Genomic DNA, 18,707 nt, shown 5'->3' with positions numbered 1-18,707 from the left:
TAAATTAGTCTCACTGTATTTTTGAAAACTTTTTTCCTGATACTCATTAAGAATCTATTTTATATCTAAAATCTGTTATTCTAGGCCCTGTGCTATTTAAATAGAGTGTGGGTATAAAGAAACTAAATTTGGCTTAGATTAAAAAAAACGTATCTGAAGAATTACTGGCATTTCTGAGGCTACCAATTACACATAGTTAAAATTAAATTACATCAAGTATTTTACCTAAATATACCATATTTTATTTTATTTTTTAGTTTTAGGTAATTTTGTTCTTTTTATAACTTCTTAGATGTTTTTTTTTTTAATTTGCATTTATATCCCGCTCTTCTCTGAAGACTCAGGGCGGCTTACACTGTGTTAAGCAATAGTTTTCATCCATTTGTATATTATATACAAAGTCAACTTATTGCCCCCAACAATCTGGGTCCTCATTTTACCTACCTCATAAAGGATGGAAGGCTTATGTTCTTAAACCATAACTAACAATGAGCTGATTTGGACAACAAATCTATTTTCAGTCCAAACTTCCCAAAATAAAAATTTACCTCCCATTTTAAAATAAGTTAATTTCTTATGAGAATCAAATTATAATTTATTTGTCAGTAATATCCAAATTGGTCTGCTGTCTCAGTATTGGAAGAACAGTTGAACTTTGAATTAACAAAGATGATTAGGGGGCTAAAACATGAAGAATGGTTGCAGGAATTGGGATGCCTAGTTTAATGAAAAGAAGGACTAGGGGAGAGATAATAGCAGTATTCCAATATCTCAGGGGTTGCCACAAAGAAGAGGGAATCAAACTATTCTCCAAAGCACCTGAGGGTAGAACAAGAAGCAATGGGTGGAAACTGATCAAGGAAAGAAGCAACTTAGAACTAAGGAGAAATTTCCTGACAGTCAGAACAATTAATGAGCGGAACAACTTGCCTGCAGAAGTTGTGAATGTTCCAACACTGGAAATTTTTAAGAAGATGTTGGATAACCATTTGTCTGAAGTGGTGTAAGGTTTCCTGCCTGGGCAGGGGGTTGGACTAGAAGACCTCCAAGGTCCCTTCCAACTTGTTCTTGTTGTTGTTGTTGTTGTTTATTATTATTATTATTATTATTATTATTATTATTATTATTATTATTATTATTATTATTATTATTATTATTATATACTTGTCAAGATTTCAAAACTGCTAAATAATACTAAAATCATGCTGATTAATGTTACATACCAAATATTTTTCATTCCATTCATTTCATATGTTCAGTGGTACTGTTGGAAATCAGGAGAAATTAAATTCAAATGGCCTCAAGCACCAATCTTTATTTGCATTACAAGTAACCCTCCACATATGACCATAACTGAGCCCCAAATTCCTGTTGCTAAGTGAGACAGTTGTTAAGTAAGTTTTGTCCCATTTTACAACTTTTCTTGCCACATTTGTTAAGTGGATCACTGCAGTTATTAAGTTATGTGAATGGTTATGTGAATCCGGCTTCTCCATTGACTACTTGTCAGATGGTCATAAAAGTGATCACATGACCCTGGGACATTCTACCCATCATAAATCTGAGCCATTTGCCAAGCCTCCAAATTTTGATAATGTGACCATGGGATGCTTCAATAGTTGTAAGTGAAAAAGATCATAAATCACTTTTTTCAGTGCTATTGTAACTTTGAATAATTACTTAAAAAATGGTTGTAAATTGAGGATTACCTATATATTATCTTGATACGTATAAGAAATCATATAAAATAACAGAGTTTAGCAGATGCTGGTATATCTTTTCCAAGTAGGTAGCTCAAAATATTATAGTGATATAATACTACTGTTGTTGCTGCTGTTGATATTACTACTACTACTGCTACTACTAATCAACATCATCATCCCAGGTCCTTGAGAAGAACTAAATAGTTGAATAAAAATACTAAGCGCAGTCTCAACTGTGCAATGGATTATAATCATAATAATGATAATGATGATAACAGCAGAATAGAAGAGAAAGAAAAACAGCAGAGTAGGAGAGAAAGAATTAAAGATTTTTTAAAAATACAAAAACCTGCATATAGAAATAGAATAACTGTGGCAAAAGAAAATAAATGTAGTACCAATAGTAACAGGTACCTTGATTGCAATCCAAAACAACTGGAGCACCATTTGTACACTACTGGCATTGACAAAATCACCATTGGTCAATTGCAAAAGGCGGCTTTACCTGGAACAGCTTACATCCTGTGATGTTACCTTTAACATCACCAAACGTCCACATCTATCTATCACAGGTCCTCAGGGAAAAACTTGATAGGTTGATAAAAATGGCAATCTGAACATCTAATTGACTATACAATGAACAATACTAATACAATAAAACATCCACATTTGCCTATCCGAGATCCTTCGGGTGGGCTTGATAGATGGATAAAAATGCCAAATCTAATTTGAACTGGCTGATTATATGCTGAAACTTTAATAAAAACTAGGATTGAGGGAAAGGAGTATGAAAAAAATTGGAAATAATAGCACTTGAAGATCAAAGTTGAACATTTATGGAAAAAGAAACCCAGTTATACTAATTGTGATTGGAGCCCTTGCAGCAATACCTAAATGATTCCCTTAATGAGGGGTCTTTGGTGCTTTCTGAGCTTGCTTCTTTTCTTGCAGATGTTTCATTACCCAAACCAGATAACATCAGTGCTGCACAAAGGACCTCTTATTTCAACCTTGAGCTACAAATATTCCCTTTTATCAACTCCCTCAACATTTGAAAAATTTGAATTTATTAGACCTGAACATTCTAATTTTATAAAAAGAAAATAACTTGCTTGGAACTGACTTGGAATGTTAAGGTAGTGTTTAAATTGTATTTAAAAAGATGCATTTTTCTTTTGACTAATCATGTGGTTCTATTCCAATAATTTTAACCCCAAACTATGACTGTTAAAACATGTGTTCAACAGTATAAGTAGAATAGAATAGAATAGAATTCTTTATTGGCCAAGTGTGATTGGACACACAAGGAATTTGTCTTGATGCATACGCTCTCGGAGTAAAAGTACAGGTAGTTCTTGATTTACAACTGTTCACTTAGTGACAATCAAAATTATAATGGCACTGAAAAAAGTGACATGACCTTTTTTATTTTTTTTTAAATTTTAACAAACAATTTTTATTCAACTTTTGTGCATGACTGTGACCATTTACATAGCATGCCATTAATGTTCTCCTATACTCTATATAATTTTACTAAATTATATTACTAATTCTAATTAGAATTACTAATTCTTACTAATTCTACTATCTGTTATTTCCCCTTTTTTCCTATTTCTGACCCAATTATACCATTTCTCCCTTATTATGTAGAAATATGAATCCATCCGTCCTTCCAGTTCAAGTGTCATTTCGTCTATCTCGGCGCAATCCAATAATTTTCTAATTATTAACTCTTCAGGGGGTGTATTTTAGCTTCTCCAACATTGCGCAAATGCCAATCTTGCCGCTGTAAAATATCATATGTAAAATAATATGGTTTTTTTTTCATATTTTGTTTTCACCATTCCTAGAAGAAACAGTTCTGGTATATATTCTATCTGGAAGCCTGTTACTTCCTGTATCCAACTATGTATTTTCATCCAATATTTTTTGTTTCGGAGCATAACCACCATGTATGAAAGAAGGTATCTTGCTTTTGTCCACATTTCAACAATTGGGGTTTAAATTTGGATATATTTTTGCCAATCTAGAAGGTGCCAAATACCAACAGTAAAACATTTTATATTGATTTTCTTTGCATTTTGCTGATCTGGTTAGTTTATAATTTTTGTTCCAAATTGTTTCCCAATCCTCTAATTTGATTCCCCTGGTTATCTAGAATTTCACTGTATTTTGCCATTTTACTTAGGTTCAGAGTATTGGGATGGATCATTGCTTCCATCGTCGAAACCTAATTAAGGATTTTCATATAATGTTTTTCTTAATTTCTTGCCATGTTTGCATTAGAGCTTCTGGTATTTTATGTTGTAAGAAATATGAATGAGATTTGTTCTCTCTGTCCCATAGGAAGGCATGCCATCCTTTTTTAAAATCATGTCCTTCCAGTATGAGTAATCTTTTATTTCTCAAACTGATCCATTTTTAATCCAAACTAAAGTTGCTTCCTGATAATAAAGTCACCAATCTGGGAGTCCTAAGCCACCTCTGCTTCTACTGTCCTGAAAGTCTGATAGTTTTATTGCTTTTTTCTTTGTCTATATAAATTTATTGTAATTTGATTCAATTCTGTGAAATATCTAATTTTATGAGAATGTTTTGAAAAAAATATAGCAGTTTCGGAAGACCTTTTTTCACTTACAACAGTTGCAGCATACTCCTGATCATGTGATCAAAATTCAAATGCTTGTCAATGGGCTCATATTTCTAAAGGCTGCATTGTTTCAGGATCATGTGATCCCCTTTTGCAACTTTCTACCAAGCAAAGTCAGTGGGGAAGACTGATTCAATTCTTGTTACTAACTTTAACAACTATGGTGATTCGCTTAACAACTGTGGCAAGAAAGATTGTAAAATGGAACAAAACTCACTTAACAAATGTCTTGCCTAACAATAGAAATTTTAGGCTCAGTTATGGTTGTAAACCGAGGATTACCTGTACAGGTAGTCCTCAACTTAAAACAGTTCATTTAGTGACAAAGTTACAGCACTGAAAAAAATGACTTATGACTGTTTTTCACAGTTACAACCTTTTACAGCATCCTTATGGTCACATGATCAAAATTCAGATGTTTGGCAATTGGTTCATATTTATGCCATTTGCCTTTTTCCAAATGTCCCACGGCCATGTAATCACTTTTTGTGATCTTCTTACAAGCAAAGTTAACGGGAAAGCTAGATTCACTTAACACTCAGGTTACTAACTTAACTGCAATGATTCACTTAAGAATTGTGAGAAGAAATGTTGTAAAATGGGGCAAAACTCATTTAACAAATGTCTCAACAATAGAAATTTGGGGCTCAATTGTGGTCATAAGTCAAGGACTACCTGTATACGATTGTAAACATACTTACAGATAATATGTCAATCCAGAATTGCAGGTTATATAAATAAAAGTTTCAAACAGATACCTTCCAAAAATATAAGTTTAGAGAAGGTACATTTTCTGTTCCATATTGTGTTACAAACTAAGCCAGGACAATAAATAGACATACAGTATATAATTTATTGCAGTAATATGGGCAGCATATATATTCAGTGATGATGGTAGAAATGAATTTAAATTTTATATAATAACACAGAGAAAGATAATATCCCCAGAGCTAGGGTGGAGCTTAGTAGCGGTGGCTCTTCTGTCCCAAGAGTTGCCCCCATAGATTTGCGCTACTCTCCTCTCCTCTGCCCTCTGCGCATCTGTGCATCAGGCACTGGGCCAAGCTGCTCTTCCTCTTCCTCATCAGCCAACTCCAGACCTGGGGGCTATGGCCTCTCCATCTGAGGGCTGATGGCTGGCCCAGCTCCGCCTCTGTTGCTATCTCTAACAGCTCCATTCCCTCTTCCCCCTTGGAGCCCTCAGATTCTCAGGACATTGGCCCTGATTCCCACGCCTCCGCCTCATCTGATTCAGCTGCTGGAGGGGCCAGTGGCTGACAGGCCACAACAACATGATTGCTGTTGCGAGGCAGGTGTCAGGGTGTAGATGGCCTGGTTGCAGGGGCCCTGAGGTAAGTTGGTGCAGGGCGTGTGGGACAGCTCCACTACCCCACGTCACCTCATGGCCACCGCACCACAAGCAGTGGTGAAATTCAGCCAGTTCTATCCAGCTTGGGGGGAACCAGTAGCGCTGGCAGCAGGAGGCTCCGCCCACCTGCCCAGATGTCATCATGTCCCCTTTTTGACCCTCTGCGCATGCATAGAAGATACTGCATGTGTGGAGGAGGCATGCATGCGCTATGCTCAGATGTGTGCTCACATTTGCAAACCAGTAGCGAAGGTAAGTGAATTTCATCCCAACCACAAACAATCAGACGGAATGGGCAGGGGCGGGCTGCACGGGTTCTTAAGTAGGGCTTATATTATGGGGTGGGGCTTATATTAGGTGCATGCGTAAAAACATGCTAGGTCTTATTTTTGAGATAGGTTTTATTTTCAGGGAAACAGTATTTTCCCAGTTATTCCCCTTCTATTTGCAGATCTTTGTATTTCGTGATTTTTATCAGTTATTTCTCTTCTGATATCCAAGTATTATTTCTATAGTTAAAAGATCCTGTAACTTTTGAAAAATCGGATTTCATTTCATCAATTTATATTTATATACTTAATGTACAGTGAAATAAATCTATTCTTCTGGTTTTGACTTGTTTTTGTACTAGATAAGCTTTTCATTCCTTTTCCTTTTTTCATTTTGTGATGCAACAGACTAAATTAAGTCCTGCACCTAACATTAAACTAAAATAAATTATAATATTTGTAGTGTTCTTGGTATGTGTTGTCTTCTCTATCATAGGCTATTACTCCAAAGAGATTACTGACATCTATTACTACTGTAAGTACTAATATTGATTTATTTTTCCCCACTCCCAAGCAAATATTTAACGTTAACTTTCATCAAGAGTATTTCCAATATAGTATGAAATGTATTGTCTATAATATTTCTTGAATAATCTGTTTCTATTCTTTTTTTACATATGCATATCTATAGAAAACTAATCTTCTTGGACCAGGTAAGCAAAGCTTTATGTTTTGGTATTTATTTTGATACTAGTCCTGATTAATAAAGAATGAAAGAAATTATAATCCTATAAACATTTAAGAATTATCAAGGTTGTTTATCATTCTTCCTGTTTCACAGATGGGAGTCTGCCACATCATTTTTCTATTCTTAGAACTACGTTTGAAAATATTCTATAATTTAATCAATTAAATACTTAATTTATAAATAGAATTAACCAGTAACATTGACTAAATAAAGTTTACATGTTTTTTTATTGTTATAGCTATGACCAGTCCAGGTGGACCTAATTCTGTGCGCACAAGTAACTTTGTTCTTGTTGCTTCACATACAATTTTACTATCTTCAGTTGGGAGTACCAAATTTCTGTTGGACAAGGTAATTAATTTACATTTTGGTTTTCCACAAGCTATTTCTTTAAATTATAATAGTTTAATAAAGTTCAGTAGAAGGTACATATGGACCTACTATTGATTTTGATGACTTCTGACATTAGATTGTCAGATTATTAATTGAATTTATTACATTGATAATAAACAGAATTTATTATTCCTTTTTTAAAAATGTTTTATTTGTTTTATTTATGTAACATTCAATTTTCATCAAACTATGTGTAGTCTTGGTACAGTTATTTTTAAACAATTATAATACACATTTGTTGTATTCATCACCATAATATTGATAATATAATAACAATAATACTTGACATAATCTTCTTTAACAACTCTCCACTATAGCATTTCCTCTTTTTATATCTCCTCCTTTCTAACTTCTGCTTCTGTTGTCTATCCATTGATAAAATATATCCCATACAAAAAAAATATTCAGTTTCTTCTTTATCCTTAATAGTAAACATTAGTCTATGCATTTCTGCACATTCTAATATTTTGTAAATTACATTCCCCTCAGACGGAATCTCATCAGATCATTGGTGAGAGAAAAAAGCCTTTTACCATTCAGCAGCCATCTTCGGGACGAGTCTGCTCTTGAATCTACTCTTTGACAACAAAACAGTTGTTTTCTTTCCATCTACATAGAAAAAAATTCTTACTTGAACCCCAACCTTATTGCCAGTGTTATTCATTAAGAGATAATTATCATATTTTTGGAGTATAATTCAGCATCACATGTCATCTTTATTATATATTTTGCCCATGATTGCATTAACATGAGAAGAAAAAAATCCCAAAACCAATTTACAAGTGAAGAACACATTATTTGCTCCAGCCAAGTTTATCTGAATAGCACTGGAAAAAAGTACGAAGTTTCTGCCCAGTAATGGGGTTACAAACAACCATTTTATAGTTGGATAATTAATGTTAACCAGTAATGTTAAATGCCAATGATTTTATTTTTGATAACATAGGTTAGATTTTCTGCCTATAATGAGAATATACAATTAATAAAATAGAGGTTGGCAGGAGGCAGCTTTTATGGTTAATTACTTCCTAGTTCCTGTTTAAAAATATTATTACTGATTTCAGACAACTTGTGAACCAGCATGTACAAATGCCTGCACATATTATTAAGGAGTTATGAGATTTTGGCTCAGGTAGTAGTAGTAGTAGTAGTAGTAGTAGTAGTAGTAGTAATAATAATAATAATAATAATAATAATAATAATAATAATAATAATAATAATATCAGAGTTGGAAGGGACCTTGGAGGTCTTCTAGTCCAACCCCCTGCCCAGGCAGGAAACCCTACACCATTTCAGACAAATGGCTATCCAATATTTTCTTAAAAATTTCCAGTGTTGGAGCATTTACAACTTCTGCAGGCAAGTTGTTCCACTGATTAATTGTTCTAACTGTCAGGAAATTTCTCCTTAGTTCTAGGTTGCTTCTCTCCTTGATTAGTTTCCACCCATTGCTTCTTGTTCTACCCTCAGGTGCATTGGAGAATACTTTGACTCCCTCTTCTTTGTGGCAACCCCTGAGATATTGGAACACTGCTATCATGTCTCCCCTAGTCCTTTTCATTAAACTAGGCATACCGAGTTCCTGCAACCGTTCTTCATATGTTTTAGCCTCCAGTCCCCTAATCATCTTTGTTGCTCTTCTCTGCACTCTTTCTAGAGTCTCAACATCCTTTTTACATCGTGGCAACCAAAACTGAATGCAATATTCCAACTGTGGCCTTACCAAGGCATTAAAAGTGGTATTAACACTCCACGTGATCTTGATTCTATCCCTCTGTTTATGCAGCCCAGAACTGTGTTGGCTTTTTGGCAGCTGCTGCACACTGCTGGCTCATATTTAAATGGTTGTCCACTAGGACTCCAAGATTCCTCTCACAGTTACTACTATTAAGCAAGGTACCACATATACGGTACCTGTGCATTTTGTTTTTTTGGCCTAAATGTATAACCTTACTTTTTTCACTGTTGAATTTCATTTTGTTAGATAGTGCCCAATCTTCAAGTCTGTCAAGATCTTTCTGCATCTTGAGCCTATCTTCTGGAGTGTTGGCTATACCTGCCAGCTTGGTGTCATCTGCAAATTTGATGAGTTCTGAATCTATCCCCTCGTCCAAGTCATTGATGAAGATGTTGAAGAGTACTGGGCCTAAAACAGAGCCTTGAGGTACTCCACTGCATACTTCCCTCCATGTGGATGTAGTTCCATTGAGGATTACACGTTGAGTGCGGTTGGTCAGCCAATTATGAATCTGTCTGGTGGTGGTGCTGTCTAACCCACATTTTTCTACTTTATCTAGTAGTAGGTTATGGTCTACTTTATCAAATGCTTTACTGAAGTCCAAGTAAATTATATCGACAGCATTCCTCTGGTCCACTAATTTTGTCACTTTGTCAAAGAATGCAATAAGATTAGTCTGGCATGATCTGTTTTTGACAAACCCATGTTGGCTTTTGGTTATTATTTTGTTTACTTCTAGGGGTTCGGTGATTCGCTGCTTGATTATTTTTTCCAGAATCTTCCCTGGTATTGAGGTTAGGCTGATAGATCTGTAGTTTCCTGGATCTGTTTTTTTTTCCTTTTTTGAAGATGGGAACTACATCAGCTCTTTTCCAGTCCTATGGCAGTTCCCTTGTGCTCCAGGATCTTTGAAAGATATAGTTCAGTGGTTCTGAGATCTCATTTGCCAGTTCCTTCAGAACCCTGGGGTGTAATCCATCCGTTCCTGGTGATTTGAACTCGTCTAGGGTAGACAGATGTTCACTTACCATTTTTTTTCCTATTTTAACTTGTGTTCCTAATCTGTTTTTTGTGGTGCTGTTCTTGATAGGTTGGATTGTTTTTTCCTTTTGTGTAAAGACAGATGCAAAAAATGAGTTAAGTAGATCTGCTTTCTCCCTGTTGCTTGTCACCTTCTTGTCACTTTCTCCCAGCAATGGACCAATTATTTCCTTGACTTTTTTCTTGTTTTTAACATGTTGGAAGAAGCTTTTTTGTTATTTTTTACTTCTGTCGCTAGCCTTTGTTCATTGTGAGCCTTAGCTTTCCTCACTTCATCTTTACAGGCTCGGGCTATTTGCTGATATTCTGCCTTAGTTATTTGCCCCTCTTTCCACTTTTTATACGTGTCCTTTTTGTCTTTCAATTTGTCAGATAGTTCTTTATGCATCCATGCTGATTTCTTTTGAGATCTATTATTTTTCTTCCTCAATGGTATTGTGCTAGACTGCGCTTTTACCAGTTTTTCTCACTTTTCAAAATTTCCCAAGCTTCTTGAGTTGTTTTCCCCTTGAAGTTTCTCATCCATGGAATCCTTCTCAAGCTCTCTCTGAGTTTATTGAAATTAGCTTTCTTGAAGCCCAAGACTCTAGTTTGACTTTGTTCTACTACTTGTGTTTGCATAATGTTGAATTCCAATATTGCGTGATCACTTGCCCCCAAGATTCCTATAGCTTCAACACCTTCTATCATTTCATCTCGTTAGTGAGAATTAAGTCCAATATGGCTGATCCCCTTGTTCCCTTCTCTACTTTTTCGGAAACAAAGTTGTCTGCTAGGTTTGTTAGGAACCTGTTGGATTTTCCACTTGGTGCAGAGTTTGTCTCCCAGTTGATGTCAGGGTAGTTAAAATCCCCCATTACTACTGTAATGTGCTTCCTACATACCTTAGTTAGCTGACTAGCAAAAAGTTCATCTACTTCCTCTGTTTGGTTGGGTGGCCTATAGTATATGCCTATGGCAATATCATTTTCCCTCCCTTTAATATTGACCCAAATGCATTCAAGATAATTTTCATCATTGTTGTGCTCTATTTCTGTAGAGATGTAGTTATTTCTTATATATAGTGCAACTCCACCTCTTTTATTTTGTCTATTTCTTTTAAATAATTTATATCCCTCTAGCTGTAGAGGGATATAAATTATTTGTTTTATTCCTTCTCTTGTGGTGACTTGAAAACAAAAGAAAACTGTAACAGGGACAACCAGATTATAGGAATTAGAAGGACCTTAGGTTTTTTTATAGCACCAATGCAAAAATATGAGTATTCTTTTGAAAACATTTTTAGGAAGCCAAATAAACATGGAATAATATTTTTTGTTGAATTACTTATCCCTAGATCATTGACATATCTTAACAATTGAATCCCATTGGTTTTTAAGAATAGAGATACCTGTTTTGACAAAATACAGTAAATGATACAATAGTAAGGGGCAGTGGTACAGTTCAGCTGAATTTGTTTATTATTTATTTATTTATTAAACTTTTATACCTCCCTTCTTCCGAAGGACTCAGGGCAGTTTACAGCCAATAAAAAACATACACAGAACAAAAGTTAAAAACATAATTAAAAATCTGATTATAAAATGGCCCAATAAAGTTAAAACTAATACAAAACCACTTAAAATTTTCCATCAGGCTAGCCCCGCATGGTGAAATAAAAAGGTCTTGAGTTCGCGTTTAAAAGACCGGAGGTCGGGAAGTTGGTGCAACCCAGGAGGCAACTCGTTCCAAAGGGCAGGAGCCCCCACACAGAAGGCCCTCCTCCTGGGGGCCGCCAGTCTACATTGCTTGGCTGACGGCACTCTGAGGAGGCCCTCCCTATAAGAGCGCACAGGCCGATGGGAGGCTATAGGTGGCAGTAGGTGGTCCCGTAAGTAACCCGGTCCTGTGCCATGGAGCGCTTTAAAGGTGATAACCAACACCTTGAATTGCACCCGGAAGACCACCGGCAACCAGTGCAGACTGCGCAGGAGAGGTGTTATATGGGAGCATCGTGGTGCCCCTTCTATTATCCGCACAGCCGCATTCTGGACCAGTTGAAGTCTCCTGGTGCTCTTCAAGGGGAGCCCCATGTAGAGAGCATTGCAATAGTCCAGGCGGGAAGTGACAAGGGCATGAGTGACCGTGCGAAGAGAATCCCGGTCAAGGAAGGGACGCAACTGGTGAATCAGGCGCACCTGATAAAAAGCTCCCCTGGCGACGGCTGTCATATGTTCTTCAAAAGACAGCCGATCATCCAGGAGAACACCTAAGTTGTGTACCCTCCCCCTGGGGGCCAGTGATTCACCCCCAACAGTCAGTGATGGGGTAAACTGGCTGTACCCGGAAGCCAGCATCCACAGCCACTCTGTCTTGGACGGCTTGAGCTGAAGCTTGTTCTTCCCCATCCAGACCCGCACGGCCTCCAGACACCGGGACATCACTTCGACGGCTTCATTGGGATGGTTAGGGGTGGAGATGTACAACTGAGTATCATCAGCGTACAGATGATATTCCACCCCAAAACCACGGATAATCTCACCCAGCAGCTTCATATAGATGTTGAACAGGAGAGGCGAGAGAACCGACCCCACATATGAGGTGCCATGAGGTCGATCTCTGCCCCCCTGCCAACACCGTCTGCAAACGGTCGGAGAAGTAGGAGAAGAACCACCAAAAAACGGTGCCTCCCACTCCCAAGCCCCCCAGCCGCCGCAGTAGGATACCATGGTCGATGGTATCAAAAGCCGCTGCGAGATCTAATAGGACCAGGACAGAGGAACAGCCCCTGTCCCGAGACCTCCAGAGATCATCAACCAACGTGACCAAAGTCGTCTCCGTGCTGTACCCAGGCCTGAAGCCGGACTGGAACAGGTCTAGATAGACAGTTTCATCCAGGTACTGGGGAAGCTGACATGCCACCACACTCTCAACAACCTTCACCACAAAGCGAAGGTTGGAGACAGGACGGTAATTTGCCAAAATAGTCAGATCCAGGGGGGGCTTCTTAAGGAGGGGCCTCACCACTGCCTCTTCCAAGGCAGTAGGAAAGACACCCTCCATTAAAGAGGCGTTGATAATTCCCAGGAGCCAGTCTCGTGTAACCTCCTGTGTGGCCAGTACCAACCAGGAGGGACATGCGTCCAGTAAAAATGTGGTCGCATTCAGCCTCCTCAGTATCCTGTCCACGTCCTCGGGAGTCACAGCGTCAAACTCTCCCCAAATAACAGTCTCAAGAACTATCTCTGTCATCCCACCCGAATCTACCCAATCAGCATTCAGACCGTCCTGGATCCGAGCGATTTTATCGGACAGATATTGTCCAAAATCCTCAGCATGGCCCTGCAAGGGGTCTTCCCTAGCTCCCTGCGCAAGAAGGGAGCGGGTCACCCTAAACAGGGCGGCTGGGCGGTTATCTGCCAATGCAATAAGAGTGGAAAAATAATGATGTTTTGCTGCTCTTATCGCCACTAGATAGGTCTGAATATGAGACCTTACTAGTGTTCGATCGGATTCAGATCGGCTGGACCTCCAAGCACTCTCTAGGCGTCTTTTCCGGCACTTCATCTCTCTCAGCTCCTCAGAATACCAGGGAGCTGGTCAAGATCAGCGCCGGGTCAGAGGCCGCAAAAGCATGATGCGGTCTAAAGCCGCCGCCGCCGCCCTTTCCCAGGCTGTGACTAGTTCTTCAGCCGAGCCATGGGCTAGGTCCTCAGGAAATGGCCCAAGCTCCGTCAGAAATCTTTCCGGGTCCATCAGGCGCGGTGTGGGTTGGCGGTTCGAAAGTCAAGCCGAAGGAGTGAATGATCTGACCATGACGGGTTCAATAGCTAAACCCCCCAATTCCAGATCATTGAGCCACTGTCCCGACCGAGACAAAAATCAAGTCCAGAATGTTTTCCCCGATGTGAGTGGGACCATTAACTAACTGGGTCAGGTCCAAGGCTGTCATGGAGGCCATGAATTCCCGAGCCGTCGTCGAGGTTTCGCCTACCGATGGCAGGTTGAAATCCCCCATAAACATTAGTCTGGGAGTTTCCACCGCCGTCCCGGCTATCACCTTGAGCAGCTCGGGCAGGGCTGCTGTCACGTAGCAAGGAGCCAGGTACGTAATCAGCAGACCCACCTGCATCCCCAGACCCCACTTCACAAGGAGAGATTCACATCCAGCTATCTGCGGGACAGTGACCTCCCTCGGCTCAAGACTGAATGTGTTCAGTGGCATCAGTTCTGAAGCTCCAAAGACTATACATGAAATGTGTCTTAGAGAGCTGAGTCAGAGGACAGACAAACAACCCCACTGCAGGAAGCTGCCTCTGAATATTTTGTTTCTGCTTCCATCTTTTTTGTTCTTTGAAGTTGGTTATTGCCTAATTATGCCTCTGTTTCACTGACATAATTGGTCAGTTCTTAGAAATTTTACATGGCTGATTTGGCTTTCTGGATTATTATCAGGTTTCTCTTAACTACTGTGTATTTTTAGGTTCCTTTCTTATCTCCTCTGGAAGGGCATATACATCTAAAGATTAAATGTCAAATTGATTCTTGTGTGGAAGAGAGAGGGTTTTTGGTAAGTTATAGCACCTATTTTAATGTAGAGTGAGATCTTGATTTTATTTTATTCTAATTTTAAGGATTTCTAATACTGTCTTCTTTGTGACTATGATAAATCTTCTAACAGCATTATATGGCTTTCTAAGTTCTAACTTAGAACGCATGTACCAGCATCTGTTAAATTGCAAATTATTGTAGTTGACCGAATAGTGTTGATTTCATTAGATGGCAAAATGTGCTATAAAAATGCTCACAGTTCCAAAATCAAACTAGTTATTTAAAATAGTTATTTAAATAATATATACTATAAAGAATTCAAGAACAATCAAATCTAATGAAGCTAAATTAGGTCCAAAGAAGAGATTTGCTAAAGCCTAGAATACAGATAATCTTTGGCTTATGACTGTAATTGAGCCTGGCAATGATGATCATATGTCATGACAGTCATAAAGTGGTTCCTCAGGTGACCAGACCTGATGTTATAACTTTTACAGCAAATGCAAAAAAGCAAATTAAGCAAATGCCATGGTTAAGCAAATCCATTGTTAGATATAAAGTGGTTAAATCAGAAATAAATGCCAGTTTTTAGAAAAAAATATAAATTGCAGTCAGATCATAAGGTGTTGAAAATGACTGTACCATGTTTTCCCGAAAATAAGCCTTACCCCCAAAATAAGCCCTAGCCTGATTTTTAAGTGTGTGCCTAAAATAAACCCTACCCCAGAAATAAGCCCTAATGAAGGAAGGTTAGGCGTGGCCAGCACAGGAGGCACAAGCACACTCAAGCCAATGGTGTCTGGCTGCAGCCTGTGCAGCACAGGGGAGTTGATTACCCATTCCCTGTCCAAGCAGGAGGCAGAGGTGGGGGGAGGCATGTGATCTGGACATGCTGCACAGGCCATGGGAAAGTCGAGAGTTGATGGACTGGAGCGGCAGGCAGTTGTGGGAGGCTCATCTTGGTGCAGCAGCACCAGGAGGGAGGGAGGCAATCCCAAAGAACTGCACAGGCTGCAGGCAAGCCAAGAGACACGAAAACAAGCCTCCTGTAGTCGCCTGTCTGCTGGCTCCAGCCCACCAACTCTTGGCTTTCCTGCAGCCCAGCTGGATCTCCTGTGTCCATCCCCGTCATCCTCCCCCCCAACCCACCCCGGTGCCTCTGCTTCCGTCTGCTGCTTGGACAGGGAATAAATTCACCTGTGCTACGCAGACTGCACAATCCCAGAGTGCGCTAACCAAGGGATCGGTGGGCTGCAGCTGCTGCTGGATACCATCAGTCGTTATGCGCTTGCCACCTCTTGTGCACATGCCAGGAGGCGGGTCACCCAGCCAGGCTGATTGCCCTGAAATCGTGTTTCCCCAAAAATAAGCCCTAGTGCTTATTTCAGAGCCCCCCAAAATAAAAGGCTGAGTCTTATTTGGGGAGAAACATGGTAAATAAGGATCAGTTGCTAAGCACCCAAAATGTGAATATGTGCCTGTGTAGGGAGGAGATGAACTTTGGATCCAGATCAAAAGTAATTTTTGGGAGAGTGCACTTTAACTTTGAGGGGTCACTAAGTAACTGATTGTAAGTTAAAATGTATAACAATTAAACAAAGCCATAATAGGAACTGTAACAGGCTGAGCTGTATGTATGAAGGGCCTAACCATGTTTACAAATAAATGAGGGAAAATGTATATGCTCAAAAATATTTTTCCCTATTTCTATAGACTATGTTTGAAGATGTTAGTGGATTTGGAGCTTGGCATCGACGCTGGTGTGCTCTTTCAGGAAATTGTATCTCTTATTGGACTTATCCAGATGATGAGAAGAGAAAGGTAATTGCAGGCTAAAATTCAAATAAAAATAATGTAGAGTTTTTTAAATTAAATTATTTGATTTTGAAATTGTATGTTTCATCAGAGTCTTGTATAGCTACATTAATTTTAGGTAAATTCATACATTATGTAGCCAAATCCTGCACTATTTTGTAATATTTGTTAGGATTACTTCCTGTGTATTTTGGACTGTTTGTCATGAAAGAATCTTCAGTTTGAAAAGAAGACTGCAATTAATTATAAAGTTCATTTCTTTTCTTCTCTTCTGTGTGTAATTTTCTCAGAAAGAATATGTATGTAGTTTGAGGATGCTCTTGAACTTACTATCTTTGAAGGTACAAATTACCTTTGTCTAAGAATATTTATTGTCAACATGAGTTGATATATTAATTATGTACTTTTCTGGACAAGGACTGTGGGTGCATTTGTTCAATTATTGGTAAATGTTTGTTTAGAAGACTATACTATAATTCATTTTATGTTTGTTCTGGAAGTTGCAATTGGTACAGAACTCTGTGACCAGATTGTTGAGTAGGCACTGGTCCTGAATATGATATTCTTTTTTTGAACAACTACCAAAATAGGCTCAAGGTTTTGGTTATGATATATAAAGCTCTAAACAACTTGAGGCCAGAATACTTGTCATGCCTCCAGAGAGATCACTGAATGTCATTAGGCATTACCTGGACCTTATGTAAAAAAAATTGTCTGCAGAATAAAGAAGGCATCTGTTTTAGCATAGTAGTTTATGACATACCATCCTAGAAGAATTGTTGTTTAGAATGATTTGTTTTAATATTTCATTTTTAAAAGACAGTTAAGCCCTATTTAATCAGAGCCCAGTACAGTGGACTCTACATGTACCATCACACATTTGCTGTGATTTATCTAATTTGTATAATGGCATAATGATGTAACTGTGCATCTGCATAATAAAAATTGTATCATTTGCAAGTGTATTATAGTTAGCATATTAATGTAAAGTTGCATAAAGAACATAAATGCCCATAGTGTACTATTCTCTGCTTCCATGGAATTTCCACAACTTCTTCCTCTGAATTAGTCTGATAATTTTGTTACTTTTATTGAATAGTTTTATTATATATTTTATTTGTTTTTCTGTAAGCCTCTTTGCCATGTTATAGTATTATAAGCAGAAAACAAAATATTATAAATAATATTTTTAATTTCAGCATCCATTGGGCTCCATAAATTTGGCAAACTGCACTAATCGCCAGATTGAACCAGCCAATAGAGAATTCTGTGCTCGTCCAAATACTTTTGAGCTAATTACTGTTCGTCCCCAGAGAGAAGATGATAAGGAAACATTAGTCAGCCAATGCAGAGACACACTCTGTGTTACCAAGTAAGCACTTTTTTAATCCATATTCTGTTCTTCAAAGAGTTGAGTATATATTTTCTCTATTACAAGTAGCTTTAAATTGAGTGGTTACATGGCCTGGCTATCAGCATTGTTGATTAAGTTATGAGGATGATGTTGGAATTGTGATATCATTTTTACAATTAATAAAATAATTTTGGATACTTCCTTTAGTTTTGACAATCCATTTTTCCTGTATAGGAGAATTTTAAAATTAATATTGAATCTCATTTTTTTTAAAGGAACTGGTTATCAGCAGATACTAAAGATGAGCGTAATCTCTGGATGCAGAAGCTAAACCAAGTGCTTATTGATCTTCGCATGTGGCAACCTGATGCTTGCTATGTCCCTATTGGAAAACCTTGAATTATGTTTTCTCCTTAAAGCTTGCTTTAAGAGCTAAATACAAACTGTTATTTTTTAAATGAGTGATATGTAAGCAAAATTAATATAAGCTCAGTGGTGCAATATTAAGGCTGCTCAGTTAAGTAGCAGATATGCAGCTTCCACAAATATTTTCTACTGTTATCACAACATGCTATGATGTAGCTACATTTGCTCTGAAAAATTAGTAGACATGCACTTCCTTTACATAATGTGGCTTTAAATAAACACTAATACTTTATACATTGTCCCTGTTCCTTTTTTGTAATTCTGTGAATTCTTAGTATTTTTTTTTATTCTTAAACTATGAAGATTTTAGCAAAAATAAAAATGCCTGTCAGAAGAACTGTTTTCTAGTTAATGTTTTCTTAACATAGTGCAAAAGAGTATGGATTTTAGGATCCAGACATACCTAAAATTAACAAGCAAATCCACAAAGTGTGAACATGAAAATAGGAATATAAACAATTTCTTGATCCAAAAACAGATGTTTTAAAGAACTCTAAAACATCATGTTTTTTCTCGGGACCCACTTTTTTTAATCACATTATGCTTTAAGGTTTTTAAGTGGTTTGAATAAGTCCAGATCTGTTACAAGTTTATTTTTCCATAAACCTTGAACTGCTTCCATTCAGAGAATTGTTTTTAAGGAAACCACTGAATAATCTGAAGACATTTCC

General features: G+C 37.9%; 1 protein-coding gene across 4 annotated transcripts in view; it reads left to right on the top strand.

The window, feature by feature from the left end:
• The window catches only part of ANLN (anillin, actin binding protein), a 54,618-nt gene extending 36,258 nt beyond the window's left edge, over nt 1–18,360 (top strand). The window contains exons 18-24 of one of the 4 annotated variants that reach the window (XM_058181436.1): nt 6,488–6,526; nt 6,683–6,704; nt 6,978–7,090; nt 14,374–14,460; nt 16,155–16,262; nt 17,456–17,628; nt 17,886–18,359. In XM_058181436.1, the coding sequence (XP_058037419.1) occupies nt 6,488–6,526; nt 6,683–6,704; nt 6,978–7,090; nt 14,374–14,460; nt 16,155–16,262; nt 17,456–17,628; nt 17,886–18,009 (666 nt within the window). In that variant the 3' untranslated portion in view covers nt 18,010–18,359. Of the gene's footprint in view, nt 1–6,487; nt 6,527–6,682; nt 6,705–6,977; nt 7,091–9,116; nt 9,297–14,373; nt 14,461–16,154; nt 16,263–17,455; nt 17,629–17,885 lie in introns of those variants that run through there. The other 3 variants (XM_058181438.1, XM_058181437.1, XR_009154949.1) reach the window with 3 other exon arrangements.
• The last annotated feature ends 347 nt before the right edge of the window (nt 18,361–18,707 follow it).

The sequence above is a fragment of the Ahaetulla prasina genome, chromosome 4 (genome assembly GCF_028640845.1).
Source record: "Ahaetulla prasina isolate Xishuangbanna chromosome 4, ASM2864084v1, whole genome shotgun sequence".
NCBI lineage: Eukaryota > Metazoa > Chordata > Lepidosauria > Squamata > Colubridae > Ahaetulla > Ahaetulla prasina.
This window is presented reverse-complemented; position numbering and strand designations above follow the sequence as displayed.